The 21,124-nt window shown below is 28.0% G+C and overlaps 6 protein-coding genes and 1 long non-coding RNA gene across 11 annotated transcripts in view; 3 read left to right on the top strand and 4 right to left on the bottom strand.

The window, feature by feature from the left end:
* The first annotated feature begins 2,377 nt into the window (after nucleotides 1–2,377).
* On the top strand, nucleotides 2,378–3,676 carry mRpS33 (mitochondrial ribosomal protein S33). Its single transcript, XM_069127475.1, has 2 exons — nucleotides 2,378–2,507; nucleotides 2,623–3,676. The coding sequence occupies exons 1-2, from the start codon at nucleotides 2,492–2,494 to the stop codon at nucleotides 2,988–2,990; spliced, it is 384 nt and encodes a 127-aa protein (XP_068983576.1). The 5' UTR covers nucleotides 2,378–2,491; the 3' UTR covers nucleotides 2,991–3,676.
* On the bottom strand, nucleotides 3,086–4,800 carry LOC138187030 (serine protease ami). The gene is made up of 3 exons (XM_069127468.1): nucleotides 4,466–4,800; nucleotides 3,855–4,393; nucleotides 3,086–3,740 (listed from the first exon to the last, which is right to left on the bottom strand). Exons 1-3 carry the CDS (start codon nucleotides 4,667–4,669, stop codon nucleotides 3,086–3,088), a joined length of 1,398 nt encoding a protein of 465 aa, XP_068983569.1. The 5' UTR covers nucleotides 4,670–4,800.
* A 167-nt stretch (nucleotides 4,801–4,967) lies between these two features.
* On the bottom strand, nucleotides 4,968–6,403 carry CNPYb (FGF signaling regulator protein canopy b). Its single transcript, XM_069127473.1, has 5 exons — nucleotides 5,994–6,403; nucleotides 5,778–5,904; nucleotides 5,562–5,696; nucleotides 5,324–5,488; nucleotides 4,968–5,231 (listed from the first exon to the last, which is right to left on the bottom strand). The coding sequence occupies exons 1-5, from the start codon at nucleotides 6,097–6,099 to the stop codon at nucleotides 5,078–5,080; spliced, it is 687 nt and encodes a 228-aa protein (XP_068983574.1). The 5' UTR covers nucleotides 6,100–6,403; the 3' UTR covers nucleotides 4,968–5,077.
* A 423-nt stretch (nucleotides 6,404–6,826) lies between these two features.
* On the top strand, nucleotides 6,827–8,009 carry LOC138187034 (BLOC-1-related complex subunit 8 homolog). Its single transcript, XM_069127474.1, has 2 exons — nucleotides 6,827–7,297; nucleotides 7,369–8,009. The coding sequence occupies exons 1-2, from the start codon at nucleotides 7,243–7,245 to the stop codon at nucleotides 7,824–7,826; spliced, it is 513 nt and encodes a 170-aa protein (XP_068983575.1). The 5' UTR covers nucleotides 6,827–7,242; the 3' UTR covers nucleotides 7,827–8,009.
* A 560-nt stretch (nucleotides 8,010–8,569) lies between these two features.
* Nucleotides 8,570–16,013, top strand: Gp210 (nucleoporin 210). Its single transcript, XM_069126976.1, has 14 exons — nucleotides 8,570–8,792; nucleotides 9,043–9,314; nucleotides 9,542–9,759; nucleotides 9,863–10,003; nucleotides 10,076–10,665; nucleotides 10,771–13,531; nucleotides 13,612–13,947; nucleotides 14,032–14,250; nucleotides 14,334–14,589; nucleotides 14,668–14,909; nucleotides 14,985–15,134; nucleotides 15,207–15,333; nucleotides 15,418–15,474; nucleotides 15,548–16,013. Exons 1-14 carry the CDS (start codon nucleotides 8,644–8,646, stop codon nucleotides 15,742–15,744), a joined length of 5,715 nt encoding a protein of 1,904 aa, XP_068983077.1. The 5' UTR covers nucleotides 8,570–8,643; the 3' UTR covers nucleotides 15,745–16,013.
* LOC138186789 (uncharacterized) lies at nucleotides 15,469–16,144 on the bottom strand. Its single transcript, XR_011174996.1, has 2 exons — nucleotides 16,008–16,144; nucleotides 15,469–15,725 (listed from the first exon to the last, which is right to left on the bottom strand). It is a non-coding gene; the product is annotated as an uncharacterized LOC138186789 (long non-coding RNA).
* Nucleotides 16,145–16,984: 840 nt separating this feature from the next.
* dbo (Kelch-like protein diablo) overlaps nucleotides 16,985–21,124 on the bottom strand; it is a 46,376-nt gene continuing 42,236 nt past the window's right edge. For 4 of the 5 annotated variants that reach the window (XM_069126958.1, XM_069126959.1, XM_069126956.1 and 1 more), the window contains 2 exons: nucleotides 20,483–20,825; nucleotides 16,985–20,305 (listed from right to left, as the gene is read on the bottom strand). In XM_069126958.1, the coding sequence (XP_068983059.1) occupies nucleotides 20,114–20,305; nucleotides 20,483–20,825 (535 nt within the window). In that variant the 3' untranslated portion in view covers nucleotides 16,985–20,113. The remainder of the gene's footprint in view (nucleotides 20,306–20,482; nucleotides 20,826–21,124) is intronic. The other variant, XM_069126954.1, reaches the window with a different exon arrangement.

Raw genomic sequence — 21,124 nt, 5'->3', positions numbered from 1 at the left:
TATAATATCGATAGTGGGAAATATTGTAATTTCTGATTAAGGTAGGTTTGATGGTATAAAATAAAGCTTTAAAAAAAAACAAAACAGAATTTAATGTATTAAAAGAATGTGAGTCGATATGAAATTATATTTTTGGTAACATTGAAGATTTAGAGGAAATTTAATTTAAATTTTGATTTCTGTTTTAAGTAAATATATATTTTATAGGATAAAACGAAAGGGTAAGACAATAGTATGTATGTAATTGTCATTGTTTATTGATGATATTAATTCAATTAGAGAGCAGTAAGTTTCGCGAAGTCCCGTTTTAAATGTATGAAAGTTCATACCCTGGGGATCTCTAATCTGTTGCTTACATACTATATGTATATGCAGATCGTTATGTACGTAATGGTACATAAGGATTATGATGTTTTCGTTGTTATCAGTGAATTTATTGTGGCTCTTTTCACAATGCTGCGAGAACAATAAAGAAATGGCATAATTTATATATTAAAAACACGTTCTTGAAACAAAATTTGTCTATAAAATTGGTGGGTAAAATTTAATACGGAAATTGAAAGATCACATTTTTGAAAGATTTCCGAAAATTGATAATATCTTGTTGTACTCTTTGATTTTGTTCATAATGATATAATTGGACAATAGTTAGTAATAGTTAATAATGAGCAACAGGGATTTAACAACTTAGAACAGTATATAACAATCTTCAAACGAGTCTACATAAAATCAAAAAAACAATATTATTTCATTTTGAACACTTTACAAAAATTAACAGCATAGATTCTCATTTGTATTGCAATTAGTCCTAGGATTAACATATTTGCTACCTACTGTTAATCATTGTTGCATAGTGCAAGCTTCTTATTATATTTGCTAACAAGATTGGCAAAATCTACTTGTAAGGTATACTAGATTAAAATGTTGAGTCATATTGTTTACTTAATTTTTTCCATTTAATGTTTCCTAATAAAAAAAAATATACAATTGGATTTGTAAAATATTAAATAATATATATGTCAAAATTTGATATTAGAAATATACACATTGATTTTAGGCAAAATTTTGATTATTAATTGAAATGAATTAATCAAAGCAGGCAATACTACATCATTATACAACATTACAATTTCAATACACAATAAATTAAAGTTAATATGAACAATGAATTAAAAATTCTGATATTATTATAATTGAATCCTCAGTTCATTGAATTTCTCAGGAATTATTTACGATATCGTATATTTTAAAGTATTTACATTTTAACAAGCAGATCACTCGAGATTTAAATGAATACATTTGTTGACTTCTAACTAAATTTCACGGATAGACGAAAACCGATTAATACTAAAGGGAGAATTTCATTGGTGAATTACAGGGATTGATTTATTGACTGATGGTCGAGATTTATTACATAAAATTTGTATTGGTAGCTCAACATTGTAAGCAATGAAAAGAATAATCTATTTATTTCATTATTACACTTGAACAAATGATAATAGATATATAACTAATTTATAATTAATATTTATTGTAATTAATTTAATTACATGTGGACCAAAGATTCCCTATTTCTTTAGGCACAGTATCATTTATATCCGAAATAAAGTATGTATATTACATTTACATACATTTACAAGAATTAAAATCAATCTAACAGATATTAATTTTTTTCTAATTATGGGACCATTAAACAGGTTAAAGAAACGGCAGTTATGTATATGTTGTTGTATCGTCAAATTCGTTTAATTATTAACTTCATTTTCTGATATCTTTATTTTCTTTAGTCAAAGAATGATAATAAGATAGATACTAATATACTTACGTTTATCACAAGGAAAACTTTTAAATACCAGTTTACGATGTTTAATCAGTAAAATTCAAATTTCACGATTTGACATATTGCGCCATATGCGTATTCTACTGAGCAGGAAATTTAAATCCTATAAATGAATCAAATATTTTACAATATTCAATAAAATGTAATAAAACAAATAGATATAAGGAAAAAAATTGAAATAAAAATAAAAAAGATTAATAGTAAAAATTCATATATGTATTCTATTTCTGTATGCATACTTTTTGTTAACATTTGCAAAAAAGTCAAGCGAAAATTGTATGATAAAAAAACAACATATAGCAAATAAATGATAAATCATATTATCAATTAATTAATAATTCCAACATTCTTTATTGGAAGAAAATTTACTTTTTTAAATAAAAATATAACAATGTTGATGTAATAATGTAATTATGATAATCTCACCTGTAAATTAATTTTAGATAATTATATAGAAATTTGTAAGTTTATTATTAACAATTTTTTATCTTTTTATTAATCTTTGTAAAAAAAATTATGTTTATCTTAAATCAGCAGTCGATTCTATTCGAAATATTTTAACACTCTATATATTTAGCGAAGGTACTGCTATTCATGCCTGAAACTTAAAGTTCTAAGTAGAAGCGAATATCAATAATTTATTACACCTTCATGTACGTATTTAATAGTACGTATTTAGTTAAAGTAACATATTAATGATTAAAATTCAAAACTAGTTAAATTTAATAGACAACATTATACTTTCTAACCTGTATAACCTTAATTTATTCTTCTTTACGTAGGATACATTCTGAAAAGAAATAATCAAATGTCTTTCAAAATGAATAAATACTTGGATCTTGCAAAAACAGGTACCAGTTATGCCAAACATATGAATCGTTTAAGTAATCGAATATTTGGTGAAGTAACAAGAACGACTAATAAAAAATCGATGAAAGTAGTGACATTATTTAGTGAAAAACCAATACATAAGCGACCAGAAATTGTTAATTATTATCCACGACACGTTGAAACTGATTTATTAATGAAACATCTTAGGAATTATGGATTATACAGAGATGAACATGAAGATTTTAAGGAAGAGTATGAACGTTTAAGAGAACTTCGTGGCAAAAAGAAATGGATTCCTCCACCTTTTAGGAAGCAATAAGTTATTTGATTTGTTTAAATTCAGTGTATTAAATCAAACTGTATTTGTATAAAATGTATTTTATATAACACATGTGCTTACTTAAATACCAAATGTTATGTATAAATAATAATGTAAAGATACCAAAATATAAAATGAAAAAATAAGTATAATTTTTTAGAGTATGCAACAATAATATTAGAATAAGAAGCAGCTTCAAAATTAAGTGGTAATAACAATTCAAAATCATCTATTTCTATTTGATCCTTATTTTGTTGTACTGTAACTTTATCAAATTGTTGAATGTTGCACAATAATGATTTATTCATAGCACCATTCAAATTTCCTACAATTTGATTCTTATTTTGAGAACTTCCAATTTCTTTATATTTATAAATATTACTACTTGGTTCTTTTGCTACATCTAGATAAGACATTTTATAGTAGCCATCGGAGGAAGATGCATTTTTATTGTTAAAATTATTGGAAATAGATGGATATAACTTATTCCAAAAATAAGATTTGTTCATACTTTCTATAGGTACCTCTTGATACTTTATTGCTGTCCCAGTTTTATTATGTAAATGTATTTTTGTATTACCTGGCCAATAACTTATTCGTGAACCTAATTGTAAAAGATCTGAATGATTCCATAAACTATCATGTACATTAATGTTTTCTTTAAATGTACACTGCTTTTCATTTAATTTGGTGTTATTTTCCCATTCTTCTGTGTCCTTCCTATTAAAAACTAAATCATCCATCCATGCCCTAATTGCAAAAATTATACATTATAATTCAGTTTCAAGTACATATGTCAAATTTTTATTTCTCTAATTTAAAATTTTATGAAAATTGTTGGTAAATTTATTTTTGAACTTATACCTGAATACACCGACATCGATATATGTTGGAAGATCTCCACATTCTAAAGAAAAATTTGTCCAAGATGCAATTCCAACTAAAGCTATCTCATGTTTTTGATTCTCACATATAACTGGAGAACCAGGATTACCAGCACAGGCTCTCATTTCATCCTTAAACTCAACCATTGTACAAAATACATTTGTGTAAGTTGTATTTGTTTTTATCATATACGTACACATTTTCCAGGAATTAAGAATTACTTCATAATATAGAACTGGCTTAGCTAGAACTTTTGAAGATGGTGCAACATAACTTTGCCATCCAAATATCAAACATAGTTTGTAATCATCATCATATTTGACAGGCACAACCTTAGGTAGGATTATTTTATTATGGCACATGTCAAATGGCTTAGTAAGTTTTAAAAGAGCTATGTTATGATCTCGATCAGGAAGAACAGAATAAGCTTCATATGTGGGATATATATATGTAGCTTTTACAGGTAATGTCTGTTTAGAGTCAGTTCCATTTAGTCCAGTTGCAAATAAAGTAATGGACTGTATTAATAAAATTAAAATATGACTATATATATATCCTTTTCTTAGTGTCAGATAGAAAAAATATCATACATTTCTCTTGTCTTGCACACATTGCGCTGCGGTTAAAACCCAATCTGGTGATAGAAGTACTCCACCACATGGTGCTACTGTTTGAAACTGTATCAACCAGGGAAACTGACCATCTTGAGCTCTTTTACCTTTTAATAGTATACCTTTATATTCTTTCAAATTTATAAAGATCAGAAAAAATGAAATGTAAAATGACATATTCATTGAAATGAAATAATAAATATAATATGTATTTGAAATATATCTTATTTTTATGTAGCTATCTTCAAGTTAATACTATAATAACTTAAATGTCCATGATTTTTAATGAATGTAAAATTGTTTATTTAATTAAAAGGTAAGTATATTAACATAATAATTATGGCAATCATAGGGCACTATTTATATTATTTATGGATCAGATATAAAAAGATGATATTAAAATTTTTAATAGAAAAAGCTGACTTCAGAAAATATTATTACATAATATTATTCTACTTATATTTTCTAAGTCACTTTATCTTTTTTATATGTTGCCATTAATTTTTCTATTATGAATTAAAAGTGTTTCACTCATGAATTATAGTAATAACAATAACAATAATAATGATGATAATAATTTTTTGGAATAGTTTATAGTTCTTCTTTCACATCATTTTCTTTGTTTTCAACTTTTGCAACTTGCATCTTCTTTTTCTTTTTCTTTTTAACTTCACCACTAGTATCACCTTTTTCTTTCAGACAAGAATCATCATCATTCTTTAATACTCTTTCTGAACACAAATACCTAAATAGGATGAAAATCATATTACATAATGGAATTAAACTCAATAAATAAAACCTGAATGTAAAACATAACTAATAATAATAAATTAGTACCTAGTTAATGGAACTTTTCCTTGATAGTTATGATACCAGTCTTCAATGTCAGACTCATGATTTTCAATTAAATCTTCACATTGTGATTTTAAAGTAGTAATTTCAACAGATGGTTTATCCCATAATTCATATGGGATTCCTAGATCAACTTTGACACCTTTATGCCTATGTAAATATAATATAATTATTTCTAATGGCACTTTAAGTTCGAACTTCTTGTTTTTAAATTATAGCTTACGCAAGTCCATGAAGTGTTTTAAATGTTTGACTCATTCCCTTGGCAAATCGTGTACTATCTGTACGTTCCTTGTGAATATTATATTCCAATATACGTTCACACAGATTTTCCATACTTTCTACTAAACGTAATTCTCTAAACATAATAAAACCAATGTAAACTAGAATTTACGAACACATAGAATATTGCGTTTTTAAAAATATATTTCATATTTACGATTTTTTGTATTCCTTTTTCCTCTTGGGTGAAACATCATCAACAGAATATCCAATTTCAAGTACATCGTGCGTTTTACCGGTTTCATCTAATTTAGCTTCTAATTCGATAGCCACAACTTTGCAAACTATAACAAAACAGTGATATGTATTGCTTTCTGTGTACATTTAAAAAAAATTATCAATGTACACTGCACGTATGTATATATGTAGTTACCTTCGCATTTATTTGCATATTTAACACCTTGTTCCTCTTCCGGACCACCAATTACAAGATACGAAAATAATAAATGTGTCAAAAATATTTGCGTTAGAATGTACATTATAACAATTATAAGTTCACAAAACTATGGTAATCATTTAGAGGAACTGTGATTATGGAATGATTCGAATTATTCATTCACATCTATGGTACTTCTAGCTCACATTTACTCATATCTGTATTTCCTTTTAACATTATATCAAATATATCTACAATTTTTATATGACATACATGAAAGGATCGGGAATAATGATTGCATTTATGATTATGGAAGCTTGGACATCGTAAACATTTTAAGATTATTATTCAGTAGTTTCTTAAGGGCTTTTTCACATGAGTTGGTGCCCATGGAGCACTGAGCCATTCTATAAGATAAAAAATTAAAGATGTCTAAGTATGGCAAAGATAACTTTTATTAAAAAAACAAGTGGCTCAAAATGTTTATTATTTAAAATATATAAAAATATTGATTTGAAAAATTTCTCTTTCTTTTTTGACGTCTCTACTCTTACAGAGATCTTTGATATCTTTGAGATTTTCTTCCTAAATCTTCGTTCAATCATAAATCAAGTTTTATCCCATCAATCAAAAATTTTCTTACTTTCTATAAATATCCACTACCCAGATCTATTATCTGAATGATACAAATTTTCAAATAATGTTGTTTATCAAGTTCTAACTTCCTCCTAGCTATATTAGCCGCATCAAATACTTGAACAATATATAGATATGTTTTGTGTTATGGATGTATGGAGTATTCTAAATTTTCTAATCTACATATCTATAATCATTAAACATAACGCCAACAAAGCCAAGTTCAACTTATATATGTTTGAGAGCAGTACCAACAGTATACATTTCTATATTACCAGATATTACATTTCGTCAAAAGAAAACAGTTTTGTTAGTAGTTAATTTCCGGCAACGAGTGTTTAATAAAATGGCGGTGAAAACAAACTAATGTTTTGTTGAATGTATACAAAAATTTCATTGATACGGAAAATTTAATTAATTTATTTGTAATATTATATATCATACATTAATAACAATAAAGAAATTGTGTCGAATATTCTCAGTATATCGTAAAACAGCAAAACAGAATTTTTCATTGACTAAATTGATTTAATTTTGTGAATTTTGTATATTTATAACTTATAAATTCTTAGTAACTTATTATTTATACAATATTTGTAATATTTATACGATGACTGCAAAAATATATCAACCAGATCAAGAATTAGAGACGAAGGTTAAAAAAGGTTAGGATTCTGTATACTTCTATCACCGAATACATTTAGATTACCATTAATCTCATTTTTTAATATTTCAGCAACTGAACGCATATCTGAAAATATGCATATAGTTGCAAATGAACCATCGCTTGCATTTTATAGACTTCAGGAACATGTAAGGAAGGCATTGCCTCCTATGGTGGATAAACGAGTAGAGGTGCTTACACTTCAACAGCAACTTTTAGGCAGGTGTTATGATGTAGAGTATGCTGTAAGCGCTATTAAGACAATGCATGGTGCTGGGAAGAGTTTTGAGAACACTTTAGAATTTATCAAGAACGCTATATTTTTCAAACAACAATTAAAGTATGAAGAACAGCGTAGGCACAAGAAAGATGGAAATAGAGATTCTGTATACAAAAGACTATCTGCACACATTCCTACCTTAGATCATTTACCGGATGAAATATCTGATGTTGTAAGAGAAACTGCTAACAGGGTAGAGTCTATGATGAGTCATGCCAGATATTCTAACGAGGTTCAAAAAACAAATTGAACTTCACAACTGACAATTTAATGTATTAAAATATAATATTGTCAAGAGATATATATGTGGATATTGTAAATAATAATTGATTTTAACTATAGATGAATAACTTGTTTATAGTTAAAAGGTTATGTAAAAAAATGTATAATGAAAGTGAAATAAATTATTGTCCTTATGTTCTGAGGAGCTTAATATTTTAATGTTTCTTTCTATATTCACAGCCTAGTTCAATGTTACTAAAGTTGTTCGAGGCTTATGAAAATATATATACAAAAATAGACATAAGGAAATATAATAAATTTCAACGATATTTACATACTTATATTTACATAGTCTCGCTCTTTTCGAAAACTTCTGACGGAAACGCTTATTGAAATGACTTTCCTCTTCGCACTATTCTATTATTCGTTGACTCTACGCGGGAAAATAATTCTGCGCACTCAGATGCGCAGTACCGTTGTGACTTTCTGGCACTTTTCCATGTAGCAGCTACTACAAATCTTTTTGATTGGTCATGATTCTTGAAAATTAAATAAAGTTGAATAAATTAAAAATCAAAGGAAGTTAAATAAATAATATTTTTCTTTAACCAGCAATGAATATGTAAGAAATATTAGAGATTCAATACAATGTATAAATTTGTTTTTCTTTTTACAATAAAACTTAAATATAATTTAAATATCGACTGAAAGTATCGATAATTATCGATCAGTATCGAAGTATGTAATCTGGTTTGAAAGCTATTTAGAGACCGCCAAGTTCAGTAGATTCCTTACCGTTAAATACACGTGAAGAAATTATACTTGACTTTGTAGAACCCTTAAAAATGTTTTTCTCGGTACTCTTTGTTTTATTTTGTGTAACATCTGATGCCTTAGTACACAGATTAAATGTTCCCAGAGTTTTATTACCAGTATTTAATGATTTTGCTGTAAATTTTACACTTGAAGTTACTGATGGTGCTTGTTATAAATGGTAACTACTATTTCTTTTACAACCTAGTTTTATTAATTTGTTATTTATTTAGTTGCAATTTTTAGTATTAAAACTTAAATCTTTTCAATTTTTCATTCATATGTTTAATATTTTATTATTTGTTCAAGAGTAATTTTTTTCATGGATTTTTCACTCTCCCTCTCTCTCTATCTCTCTCTGATTGTACTATGATTTTCGATAAACCTTGTTATGGTTTTATATTTAAAATTAAAAATACATTTATCAATAGGTCAACATCACGATTAGATATTATTCAACTAATTCCTATAAATGAAAATGTTGAGAGGACTTGTTCTTCTGCTATATTGATTCAAACAATAACGAGAGAGTCCAACAGAAATACTGCAATAGTATTAGCCGAAGATGTTAATAATGGGCAATTTTTAAGATGTGATGTTATAGTAGATGTGATATTTTCTCTAAATCTTGTGACAACTACCAGAGAATTATATATAGAGGAAGCACCAGAAGCATTTGAAGTTAGAGCATACGATGAACAAGGTAAAGATATTTGATAAAACCTTATATACTACATTATATAAAAGATCATTTATATTTGTCAATATTTAAGGTTTCCAGCATTGTATTAATAATATATATTGAGCATCTACAGGGTCTTTTACATACAATACTGATTGTCTTAACATTCCTTTAAAGTTATTATTTTGAAGTTTGTAAGCTTTTAAAACATACATAAATTTTGATTATAATATGATATGCTTTTATAGGAAATGAATTTACTACTCTTGCTGGTGTCGAATTTCTTTGGAGCATAGACAATGCTGATAAACATATGTCAGATTCTAAAGCACCAAATGATATTTTAAGATTTATGACTTACCAAGAATCACATTATGAAACTCCACCAACAATTGCCGCATTAGATGTAATTGGTAAAAAAGGACATATCGTACTGCTAGAAGGAATAAAAACTGGCACAGCAAAGGTATCAATGTATTCTATACAGACGTAAATATTATTGCACTTTCAAGCGAAATATTTAATTATAAATAAAATATATAAAGAGAAGAAAATATTTTTGATTGCAGGTTTCTGTGAAATTAACTTATCCAGAATATAAACATGTTCCACCAATAGAAGTTGAATTAATTGTAATAGCCAATCTAATTATCATTCCATCAGACACAACAGTTATGGCATATGATAGTTTTAAATATAAAATAATGCAAGTAAGTATCACTATTATTACGCATGACATATTTTGCATATTAATGTTGATTGAATTATTAATATATTTATAGGCTCGTCAAGGTCGTTTGGAAGAAATAACTTTACCATCTAGCCAATACTACTTAGAAGCAGAAAATCCTAATATATTAGAAATTGATAACGATCGTGATTTTGCATATGCTAAATCTCTAGGACGTACCAAAATATTCTTACATGATAAAAATGTACGTGATGAATATCCCGTTATTTTACCATCTGCTACAGTTAATGTAAATGATGTAGCGTATGTAATGCTTGCTGTTTTACCCAATAGAAATTGGGGTTTAGTACTTGGTCATACTCACGAAATTGTTGTTGAATTATATGATAATAAAGATCATAAATTTCACATTGGAGAAGGTGTTGAAGTATCAGTGAAATTAGATGAACACTACTTTGAACCAAAGATGATAACACAAAATGGTACTTATATTGTTGGTGTGCCTATCACATGTGGAACAATGACTGTTGAAGCTACCCTCAATGGTATAATTGATAAACATGGTAGGAAAGTGTTTATTGCTTCACGTCCTACTACAAGAGCTGAGCTTTTGATTCATACTCCAGTTACTATACAACCTAAGGTATTGGCAGTTCCATGGGATTCTAAGGCTAAATCAAGGTTGTCATTTATATTACTATTATTATGTGTAATACATCATTCTTTTTCGTTAATAATAATATTTTTATTAAATTTAATTTATGAAATTTTATTTTATTATTATAGGTATGACACTGTACTAAACGCAAGTGGAGGAGATGGATCATATGTATGGTCAAGCAAACATCCTTCTATAGCAACAATTTCTCAAAATGGAGGAATGAGAATTTTAACAGCAGGCATAACAGAAATAAATGTTGCTATGACGAGAAATCAGTATAATAAAGACACAACAAAAGTGTATGTATTACCTCCTTCCAAAGTAAAAGTAATTGAATATAACATGGAAGCTGCTGTAGGAGAACAGATTTATCTTCACATTGCATTATATGGAAGATTAATTAATGGAACAGACTCCAAAGAAATTCCTTTCAATGATTGTAGAGATATTAATTTTGAGACATACATTCCAGACGGTAATTTTATACAAAACAATAGTAATGTCATAGAACCTGTAGGAATTGCATGTGCCGTTATAGCAGTTACTAGCGTGGATATCGGAACATCCGAAGTAACTGTAGTATACAACGGTAATGGTCAATATTTGACTGACAACGTTACTGTGTCGGCCTATGAACCTTTAATAGCATTACATCCAAGTAGCAAGGAAACTTTATTAACAGTGGGTTCATCGAGGAAAATAGTTTTTAAAGGTGGACCCCATCCATGGTCTAACAAGCCTCAAAGTTATTCGCGAAAAATTCAAATATCTGAGGAAAAAATTGTTGATGTAACAGAACATGTAGATTCTTCAGATGGATTACACGATATATTCGTTATTGAAGTAATGTGTCGTGCCCTTGGAGAGGTGGATGTAACATATAAAATTTCAAATGTTCCTCTACTGCCAAACTGTAAAAGTACATATGCATTTGAAACAGTAAAAGTGATTTGTGGTAAACCTAGACATATTTATCTTCAACCTGAATTTAAGGATAAGAATTGTCCTATCAGCAATCTTAATATAGAAAGGATAATGGCACACAGTGATAAAAATTTGAAGCTTATTACAATAATAAAAGATGAAGAAGGTAGAACATTCGATAATATTACGAGTTTACGAATTGAATGGAATTTAAAACCCTCGACTGTAGGTTCTGTAGAAATGCCTTCTAGTTCTATAGAGCAAACAATCACGGATATGAATGTTATTTTACCAAAAAGTTACTATCAAAATGTCATTTTTAAAAAACATTTTGGCACTCTTATATTAACAGCTACAGTTACGGGTTATCAAAAATATATATTGAGTAAATTAAAAATAATTCCCGAATGGCCGCCATTCGCAATTGAGACTGAAAGAAAAATCTATGAAACGCCTCTTATAGAAACTTCTATAGAAGTAGTTTTAGTCAATGATACCTCTGTTATGCCTGATAAATTAATGGTATTAAATGATCCTACTGCAAAATATTACTTGCAAGTGAACCAGGGTTCTGGATATTACGAATTTGTATTAAGTTCAGATGATATTGCAGAAGTTCGATATATAGAGTCAACAAAAGCAATTAGTCTCACTCCAAAAAAATCTGGAGTGCTTCATTTATCATTGATAGATCTTTGTTTACCTTCAAAACCAGCTGAAGTTGTGATTGAAATACAACAACTTGCCATAATAGAGATAGAAACAGTGAATAAAATCGAAAAGGGAAAGTGCATAGTAGCTGCATTGAAACTTTATGACACGAATGGCCATGCTATAAAATTGCCTTCTTTGAATGCTTTAGAATTTAGAGCAGAAATTGATAACGAATACATAGAAGTTAAACAGTTACCTGCTAGTGAACATGGCAATCCTCCTTATAATCAATTGTTGTATATGGTATATGGAATGGCAGAAGGTGAATCTCAATTAATTTTCGTCAATAAAGGGGCCGAAAAAGAGATACAGAGTGAATCAGCAACTATCCAAGTCTTTGTTCCTTTAAGAGTTTTTCCAAAAAATCTAACAATACTAGTAGGAACTGTTTATCAAGTACAAACAACAGGAGGTCCATCAAATGCAGAAATTGAGTTCTCTACACAGGATAATGATATTCTGAATGTTGGCTATAATGGTATATTTGAAGGAAAATCAGTTGGACAAACAAAAATTATTGTTAGGGCCATTGGTCTTAATGCTAAAGGCAATAAAGTTATTTATTCTGAGGATCATGCTGATATACATGTATTGTATCTTGAAGGAGTTAAAATTGTTGTGCCAACAAGTAGAGTAAAAGTGGGTGCAATGTTTCCACTTTGGGCATTTGGTATCCCAGAACATTTAACTCCTCTTATTATAGGTTCTATGCAATTACCACTAACTTTTATGTGGTCATCTAGTGATTCTAATTTAATAACATTGCATAATATGTATGAAGGTACTGGAATTAACATTAGATACCAAAATGAGGTATCTTTGAGAGCCAAAGCAATTAGTCCTGGATTAGCAACTATTTATTTAAATGTTACAATGCCATCTAATATGTTAGCCGGTTTTAAAGGCGATGTAACATATACTACATTTATAAAAGTTGAAATTTTTGAGGAATTGCGTTTAATGCATTTGGGACTACCTTTGGATGCACCAGTGATACTAATGTCCCCAAATTCTGTCTTAAAATTAGAAACAAATCGTGACAAACATGGTTCAACTATTTACAAAGTATTGTCTACTGTACATGGAAATGATTCAGTGGATTTACAGGCTTTAACAGTTGCATCTAAAACCGTCACTATTGATAAAAATGGCATCATAAAAGCTGGTGAAAGTATTGGAAAAATAGTTATTTCTATTACAAATACTGAAGCCTATAATTTGAAACAATCAATAACTGTTATTGTTGAAGTAAGATTTATATTATATTATTAAGATGTGAATTTGATTGGGAGTTTAAAAAATTTATATCTCAATTATTTTATTTATAGGTCAAGCCTATTCATTATATGATGTTGTCTTTAAAATCAATTTTACGAATTCGGAGTGGAGAAGAATTAAATATGTTACCCAAGGGTATGGAATTGGATTATATTCTTGAATATTATGATAATATTGGAACAAAGTTTCATGCTGCTGAAGTTGATGCTAAAACTATATTAAATCGGGTTGATCTCGCATCATTTACTAAAGGTTCCAAAAATGTAGTTACTGCAAAATTTATTGAAAATGGAGACCTTGTTGTAAAAGCATACAATGAAAGATATCCTAATGCAATGTTTGATTATGTACATATGATGATTGGTGATATAGTTTTCCCCACAAAGGTAATTTACGTGTTTATTTTATGTTAAATAAGAAATTTTCATATATGAATCATTTAAATCATTTAAATTTATAATGTATTATAGACTACACTAACAGTGGGCGATATAGTATGCTTTTCAATGCCACTTTTATCTTCTGACGGTGATCCAGGTTATTGGCAATCTTCTGCTCCTGAAATATTAACTGTAGATCCTATTACAGGAATAGGTCGAGCAAAAAATATCGGTTATGCAGTAGTAAAACATAGTCTTGCAACTCACATGCAAGGTGAAATAGAAGTTCACATCCAACCTATTGCAAAGGTACTACATTCAGTGAATCATTTGGAATTATTAATCATTAATATTTTTTCGAAAATTGTACATGGTATTGTTTTGTACATCAGGTATCAATTGTCCCACTAAGAGGTCGAAATATTACTGGAACTGAAACTTTTAGTGTTCCTGTTGTACTTAAAAGCAAAGATGAACAAGTCAAAGAAAACAATATCCTATCTAGAGGCTTAGGTGGTTGTAGAACATTTAGTTTATTTACTTTAAATTCATTTCCCTATACCTGTAATATACAATTTGTTTCATCAACTTCATCTATCGGAATAAAAGACCTGTTTCTTGTCAAACCACGATTTGATATTGCAACTGGTATGTTTAATTTGATCTTCTGCTGCATATAACAAAATTTAATATTATTTAACTTTACATAGAAATTGTTTATTGTAGGATTTTATTATTGTGATGTAATCCCAATGGGTTCTCCAAACATAATTTCTAGTACATTAGAAAGTCGTATTCAAATAAGTGCACAAAGTAAAGACATTGAGGCTGTGCCTTTAGAAGTTACGTATCTTCCTCCTGTCTATGTTGATGCCAAAGAAATTATTTTTATTAATACCCATTCTCAAACCATTCCAACAGCAACACTTGAAATATATGGGTTACAATCTGTATTAAATCATCTTACTGTAAGTTTATTATTCTATGGAAGTTGAAGTAAATTTTAAAATACGATTCATTTCATTTGTAATAAACTTCTATAGATTGATGTACCAGATGGAATGACTGTAAGTGCTCGACAGTATATTTCAAAATCTACAATGCAATACAAACTGCGTTTGATGCATAATCAGGAAGAAATCCAAGGTCAAAAAGTTGTTATTGTAAATGACATTACAAAGCAAAATATATCCGTGAGTAGATAAAAAAACACTTATCAAACATCGTAATTTATTGTAAATAATAATTTAATTTTGTTTCTGTAGCTTTTTGTACGTGTAACAAAATATGAAAATTTCATACCATTATCTGGAATCCACTGGGTAGATTATATGTACTTCCATCGTTATACATTCGGAACATTCGCTGTTGTCGTAATTACTTTCTTTTACAGTGAGTCTCTTAATATTTCATATTGGTTTTAGCTTATCGTATAAATATTTTCTTACAATATTATCTTTATATTTTGTTTTACAGTATGGAAGAATAAAATAGCAAATGTTGATTTAAACATAAAGAATAGATCAGTTTTTGGTATGTATTTTATTTTAACATAATTTCTATTCATATTTATAATAAATAACTAACCGCAATTCATCTTTTATAGCTGATAAATGTCCACCACAATTAAAAAAAGTTAGTACTCCATGCTCATCTCCGTTAAATAGTACAACTATGTCAACTCCAAGGAGTCCAGTTACACCAACAAGATTTACATTTTCTGCGTTTGATCCTGTATATGGTGATCCTCGTGGTCCTTATTCGGCAAGTAAACGAAATAGGTCCTTGAATATGACACAATAAAAATGAATAGTTTCAATTTAAAGATACGTTGTACAGTGTACTTATACTAATTAGATTTGTTTCTATACAAACTATTTCAAAATAGTGCCTTATTGTCACAACTTATCATATTTTATTTATATTTAAAAACTAATTATTTTTTATGTTGTTTATGATCATGATATGGTTTTGTGTATTACTATTAGATGTGTGTATGTGTATAGAACAGTGTACATTTTGTAATTTACTATTAAATAACTACGTATGTAGGCCAATGTACATACTGTAATATATAATTTGAAATATATTATTATATGTATATGTAGGATTTTTTAAGTAATTTAACTCTGATCTAATGGCATTTATGTGACGCCATCCATGATATAAAGAAGGAACATAAGCTTTGAATGTAACGGATAAATGGCAGCACTCGTCTGTTCTTAGATAAGGAGCACATTTCTGTGCAACAAGGATAGATAGAGAAATTATTAGTTCCACTTTTCACCACTGCGTGGTGAATAGTATTTCTATATCCACAAATAGATGAAATATTTTATTTCGAAAAAAACTAATTAAATCGGTTAATTTGTAAACTTTTATGATTGATTCTCCCAAATTAGGCTCTCAGCTTTCTTCCAATATTCCATTTAATCTACGAAATACATAAAATTTATTTTCTAATTTTGACATCGTCACTCAGTATCACTCCTTATCTCATCATGACGATACCTCCTTTAATATTCTATGTTCCTGTTAACATTCCTCAATTTTCAGCCAAAAATTATATTCTTGATAGATAATGATCTCAATCTAATTACTAATTTTTATTGCTTTGGTTAATTTTTGATGTGATAGCTCCTTGAAATTATTAATAAAACATAATTTACGCATATTATACGATAATCTAATACATATTATTATTTTATTATGATGTAGGATACAATCATAATTAAATACTATTTAAACTTATTAAAAAATTATCATGATGGACTATTTCTTTTCCACCTTCATATCATTCAAATATGAGAATGTTAGGAAAAATGTTTTTTCCTAAAATTGAGTTTATGTTAGTTGATAAAAGGGTTGATTACAGCAAAATGAATTTTTCTTCTTCTATCTTAACGATATATTTTCTTTGTTAAAGGATTCGAACAGATCTTTAGTATATACAGAAGTATTCATATACAAATAAAGCATATAAAATTAGAAAATAAAGTATGTGTAGACTGAATATTGAACTAAAATTTTATATATTCATGTATGGCTCCAATTACAGTAATTATGCAAGATAACTTTCTTAGTTTAAATAATATTGCACAGTATTCTACGTTAGTGATAAAAAGAAATTGAAAATTGCATGTAATGTTACTTACAGTAAAATGTTCATAATTTTTTTAATTTTCTCCTGTTTTCTCCTCCATTCTTTTGTTTAAAAACTGAAAAGATTATTTCATAAAGTGTTTTGTACTATACTTTTTCATATTTACTCCAAAGATATACATACATATGTATAATGATATTCTAATCAGTTTCTTATATTGCATATAAACAACATGTAACATGATCCATTAATCAGACTATTTTCTCTAAAACCATCAAAGATATCACATATCTCCAATTTTTGCACTGATTATGTTTCAAAATATTTATTTAGTTCACATTTATTTAATTTTATACATTCTAATATTTTTCTTATCTTTTATTAAAAATTTTAATGAAAAAGAATGTAATTGTATTAGATAACTCACAAATACATTAATATATAAGAAAATAGTAGAACATTTTATGGTTCTACTTTTGTAATACAAAAGTAAAGTATAAAAATGCTGTTACAGAAGTGTGTTTAATATAATAAAATAGTTCTCGTTTTGGTAAATTATCTCTGGAATCGTGTCCATGTGTTAGAAAGTATTTTGAAAGAAATAATACTTGATATTCTCAATGGTTTTAGAAAGACAGTTTGTAGTACACTTTACTTGTTCCCGTTGTAACTAAACTTTAAGAAAACTCTTTGTTTATACATGATTACTCTATAGTTGCCTAAATGACAAGTATTTAAAACAAAATTAATGGTTCAAGATTAGAATATAAAATATGGTGGAAAATTGGCTATTCACTGTAGAAGATAGGAGGTAACATTTGGTATAATTGAGAAAGAGATCATTAGCATAAAAACAAATTAAAAATACAAACTGAAATTTGTTTATTATACAAGATTTAAAAAAGAAATTCATCTTTCAGAATTATTAAGTACACTAAAAACTTATCATTTCTATAAACTTATATTACAGATATATGAAATCTTATATAAAACAAAAATTTAATCTGTACTTTTGAAATGTATGTTTTATTTGTAAAAAAACATCTAATTTTTAGCATTTCCATAAATTACTCCGTATTATGTGTAAAACTTTTTCATTTTGATTATCTGCTCCACGTAATAGAATTCACCAGTAGGCAGAAAATAAAACATTTTTAATATATTTTCCAAGGAATATAATGAAATCTTTGTATATATGTATATATAAAAAATAATAAAATAATTTTACTTCAAAGATTCCATTGTCTCATTAGAGAATAGCAATTGGTTATAATAAAATTTATTGATGTAAAAAGAAATGTAAATGTCACTCTGTAAAAATGTTTCTCACAGGAGTTTAAAATTGAATGAATTTTGATTTAAGCAACTAAAATACTAACATTTTTAGCAACATCTTATAATGAAACTACAGTTTTAACTATTCGTAAATTAAATCTGTAATTTTGAACACTTATTTGAACTTTGTTTAGTGATTACAATAATTTGTACCATTTTAAATCTGTAATTGGATTATTCCAACTCAATGTAATTGTTTCATTTATATAGATATACTATATAGATTTCATAAATTTGTTGTGTTTGTAAAGAAATAGAAACGTTTTTGCGTTTCATGTCTAATTAAAACTGATTGTTCCATTGAAGAAAGTCATTACGATACAATATCGAGAATCTGTACAGTTTCTAATAGTGATATTTTGTAACAAGTTGTTTAAAGATAGTTACATCATATCGTCAGCATATTCTTATACTAGACATGTGCTTTGTTTTCTTCAACAATCTCATAGATGTAACACAACTAGCAAGTTCATAAACTTTTTAATTTTGTAATTAATCGACAGAAATTTTCACAGCTTTGTTATAACTTTCTATTTAAATAATTACAAAACAATATTTTGTTATGTTAGTAAAATATTGCTCACAATCAGTCAAATTTACTGACTCTTATTAGATTATTATCACAAACGTTACATTATGAAATTGTTGGATAATGATCCCTATTACCATTTTGTACAATAAGAGTACTCCTTTATCGCTTCAAACAAAACGTAAATTTATCAAGCTTTGTTTTCTGTAGAAATATTAAAAGGATTAAGAAACGTAAATCCAATGATTGTAATATTTAGTACATGATGAAATCATGTTATAACTTATGCATGTTTTATACATTATCTTAAAACAAAAATATTCTTAGAGCCTGAAACATTCGTTTCATTTATTAATTTTACATAAACTTTTGGTTTCACTTCAGTCTTATTGATAAAAATACGATACATGTAGAAAGTATACTATCGAGACAGAAACAATTTGTTTGATTAACTCTTTATTTTTGTTTTTCTTTTTTTTATCAGTGACTGCACAAGCAGTCCTCCATAACGAAGTTTTGATGTCAATATATACTTTAAAAATCTGTTTTTTTTTTAATCACTGAAAACATGGAAGCTGCAAGCATTCCATTGAAGTGAATATTGTGTTCGAGAATATGTTTCAAAGAGATTTTGCCTTTCTGTTCTTTTGTATTTTAAATATTCACAATAAACACAGCTGCTGTGTGTATATATATATAAAAGAAAAAGAAAAGGAAAATAGAACAGAAATTACAAGAGTATTGTACTTAAATCTAGAACAGTTGGAATTGGTATTTTGTAATACATAACAGAATGTATAAATAACATAAGAGAAATATTTTACAAAGTCTTATATAAAAAACATGATTAAATTGCGACAATATAAACATTATCAAGGAATAAATTTTTTACATCAGAAAAATATACATCCGTACTTAGTACAAAGTAATTGTCTCGTGAAAATGAACTGTAAGCTACACAAAGCTAATGAAAGAACATAGAATAGTTCCTAACAAAAATGACTTCATTTCTAGAAAGGCAAAGTCTTATAAAACGTACGTATTACTTATATAATGCTCATCGATCGGCGGTAGCGTTTTCTAGTATTAGTTATAACAACAGGAACCGACACAGGGGCGGGAGGAGTTACGGGTGTAACAGGAGTCATCGGTGTAAGAGGAGTTAAAGGAGTTTCAGCCATTTGGGCTGAAGAGGGGGGCCTGAGCTACCAAATGTAGTTTTCGGTTTGAGGGGCTCGCATTACTCCCACACCTCCACCGAGTCTTCTGTAATTCATACAACCACATAGTTTCCATTGATTTTGTTCTGAATCGTACACTTCGATTGTTTTTAAATAGGCAGTTCCATCAAATCCACCCACTGCATATAGTAAACCATTCACTACTGCTAAACCCACCTGAAAATATAATAAGTGAATGAATTCTTTTGTTAGTAAGAAACGTATGATTTTTAAATTTATCTGCATCCAATATTATGAAATTTAAGTGAAGTATTTTTAGTGAAACAGGTTTTTACAAGAAATCAGGCTAATGACTGTTTTAAACAATAAATAGTAAAAGTTAAGGCAACTTACTCCGCTTCTTCTTGATGTCATAGCGACTATTGGACTCCAAGAATTTGTGTGAGGGTTATACCGTTCTGCACTTGAGAGTTCCATGCAGTCATCTCGTCCTCCAACGGCATAAATTAGATTATTAAATACCGCACAGCCTAGATGCTTACGTCTTGTAGACATAGGTGATACTTGAGACCATTTGTTTTGTCTCGGATCATATCTTTCTACTGTATTCAAAGGCGACTGGCCATCGGATCCGCCGATGGCATATAAATAACCGCCTAGCACAGCAACAGCTACTCCAAGCCTTCTAGTGGTCATTGGTGATACTTTGGACCATTTATTTTCTTTAGGATCATACCTGTATATAATAAATCCTTTGTTTCGTTTTGAATCCTTTTAAAATTATATTAATTTGTATATTTCATATTGATACATGAAAGTAGATAAAATGAGTAAAAGCTTACAAATAATGTTCTATCATATCATACAGTTATCATGTCATGTTATTTCTCACTTTGTTATTGTGTTTTATAAAGTAAAGAATGGAAGAGATAGTGTTCTAACAATAAAACGTGAATAACATGCACGATAAGTAGGCAAAGTTTATTTATACTTGTGATGTATAATTAGTGAAGAGACTCTGAATGAATAAAATTT

This window comes from Bombus flavifrons, chromosome 14 (assembly GCF_040668555.2).
Source record: "Bombus flavifrons isolate JBK064 chromosome 14, iyBomFlav1_principal, whole genome shotgun sequence".
NCBI lineage: Eukaryota > Metazoa > Arthropoda > Insecta > Hymenoptera > Apidae > Bombus > Bombus flavifrons.
Note: the sequence above shows the minus strand (reverse complement) of the source record. Positions and strands in the feature narration are given on the sequence as shown.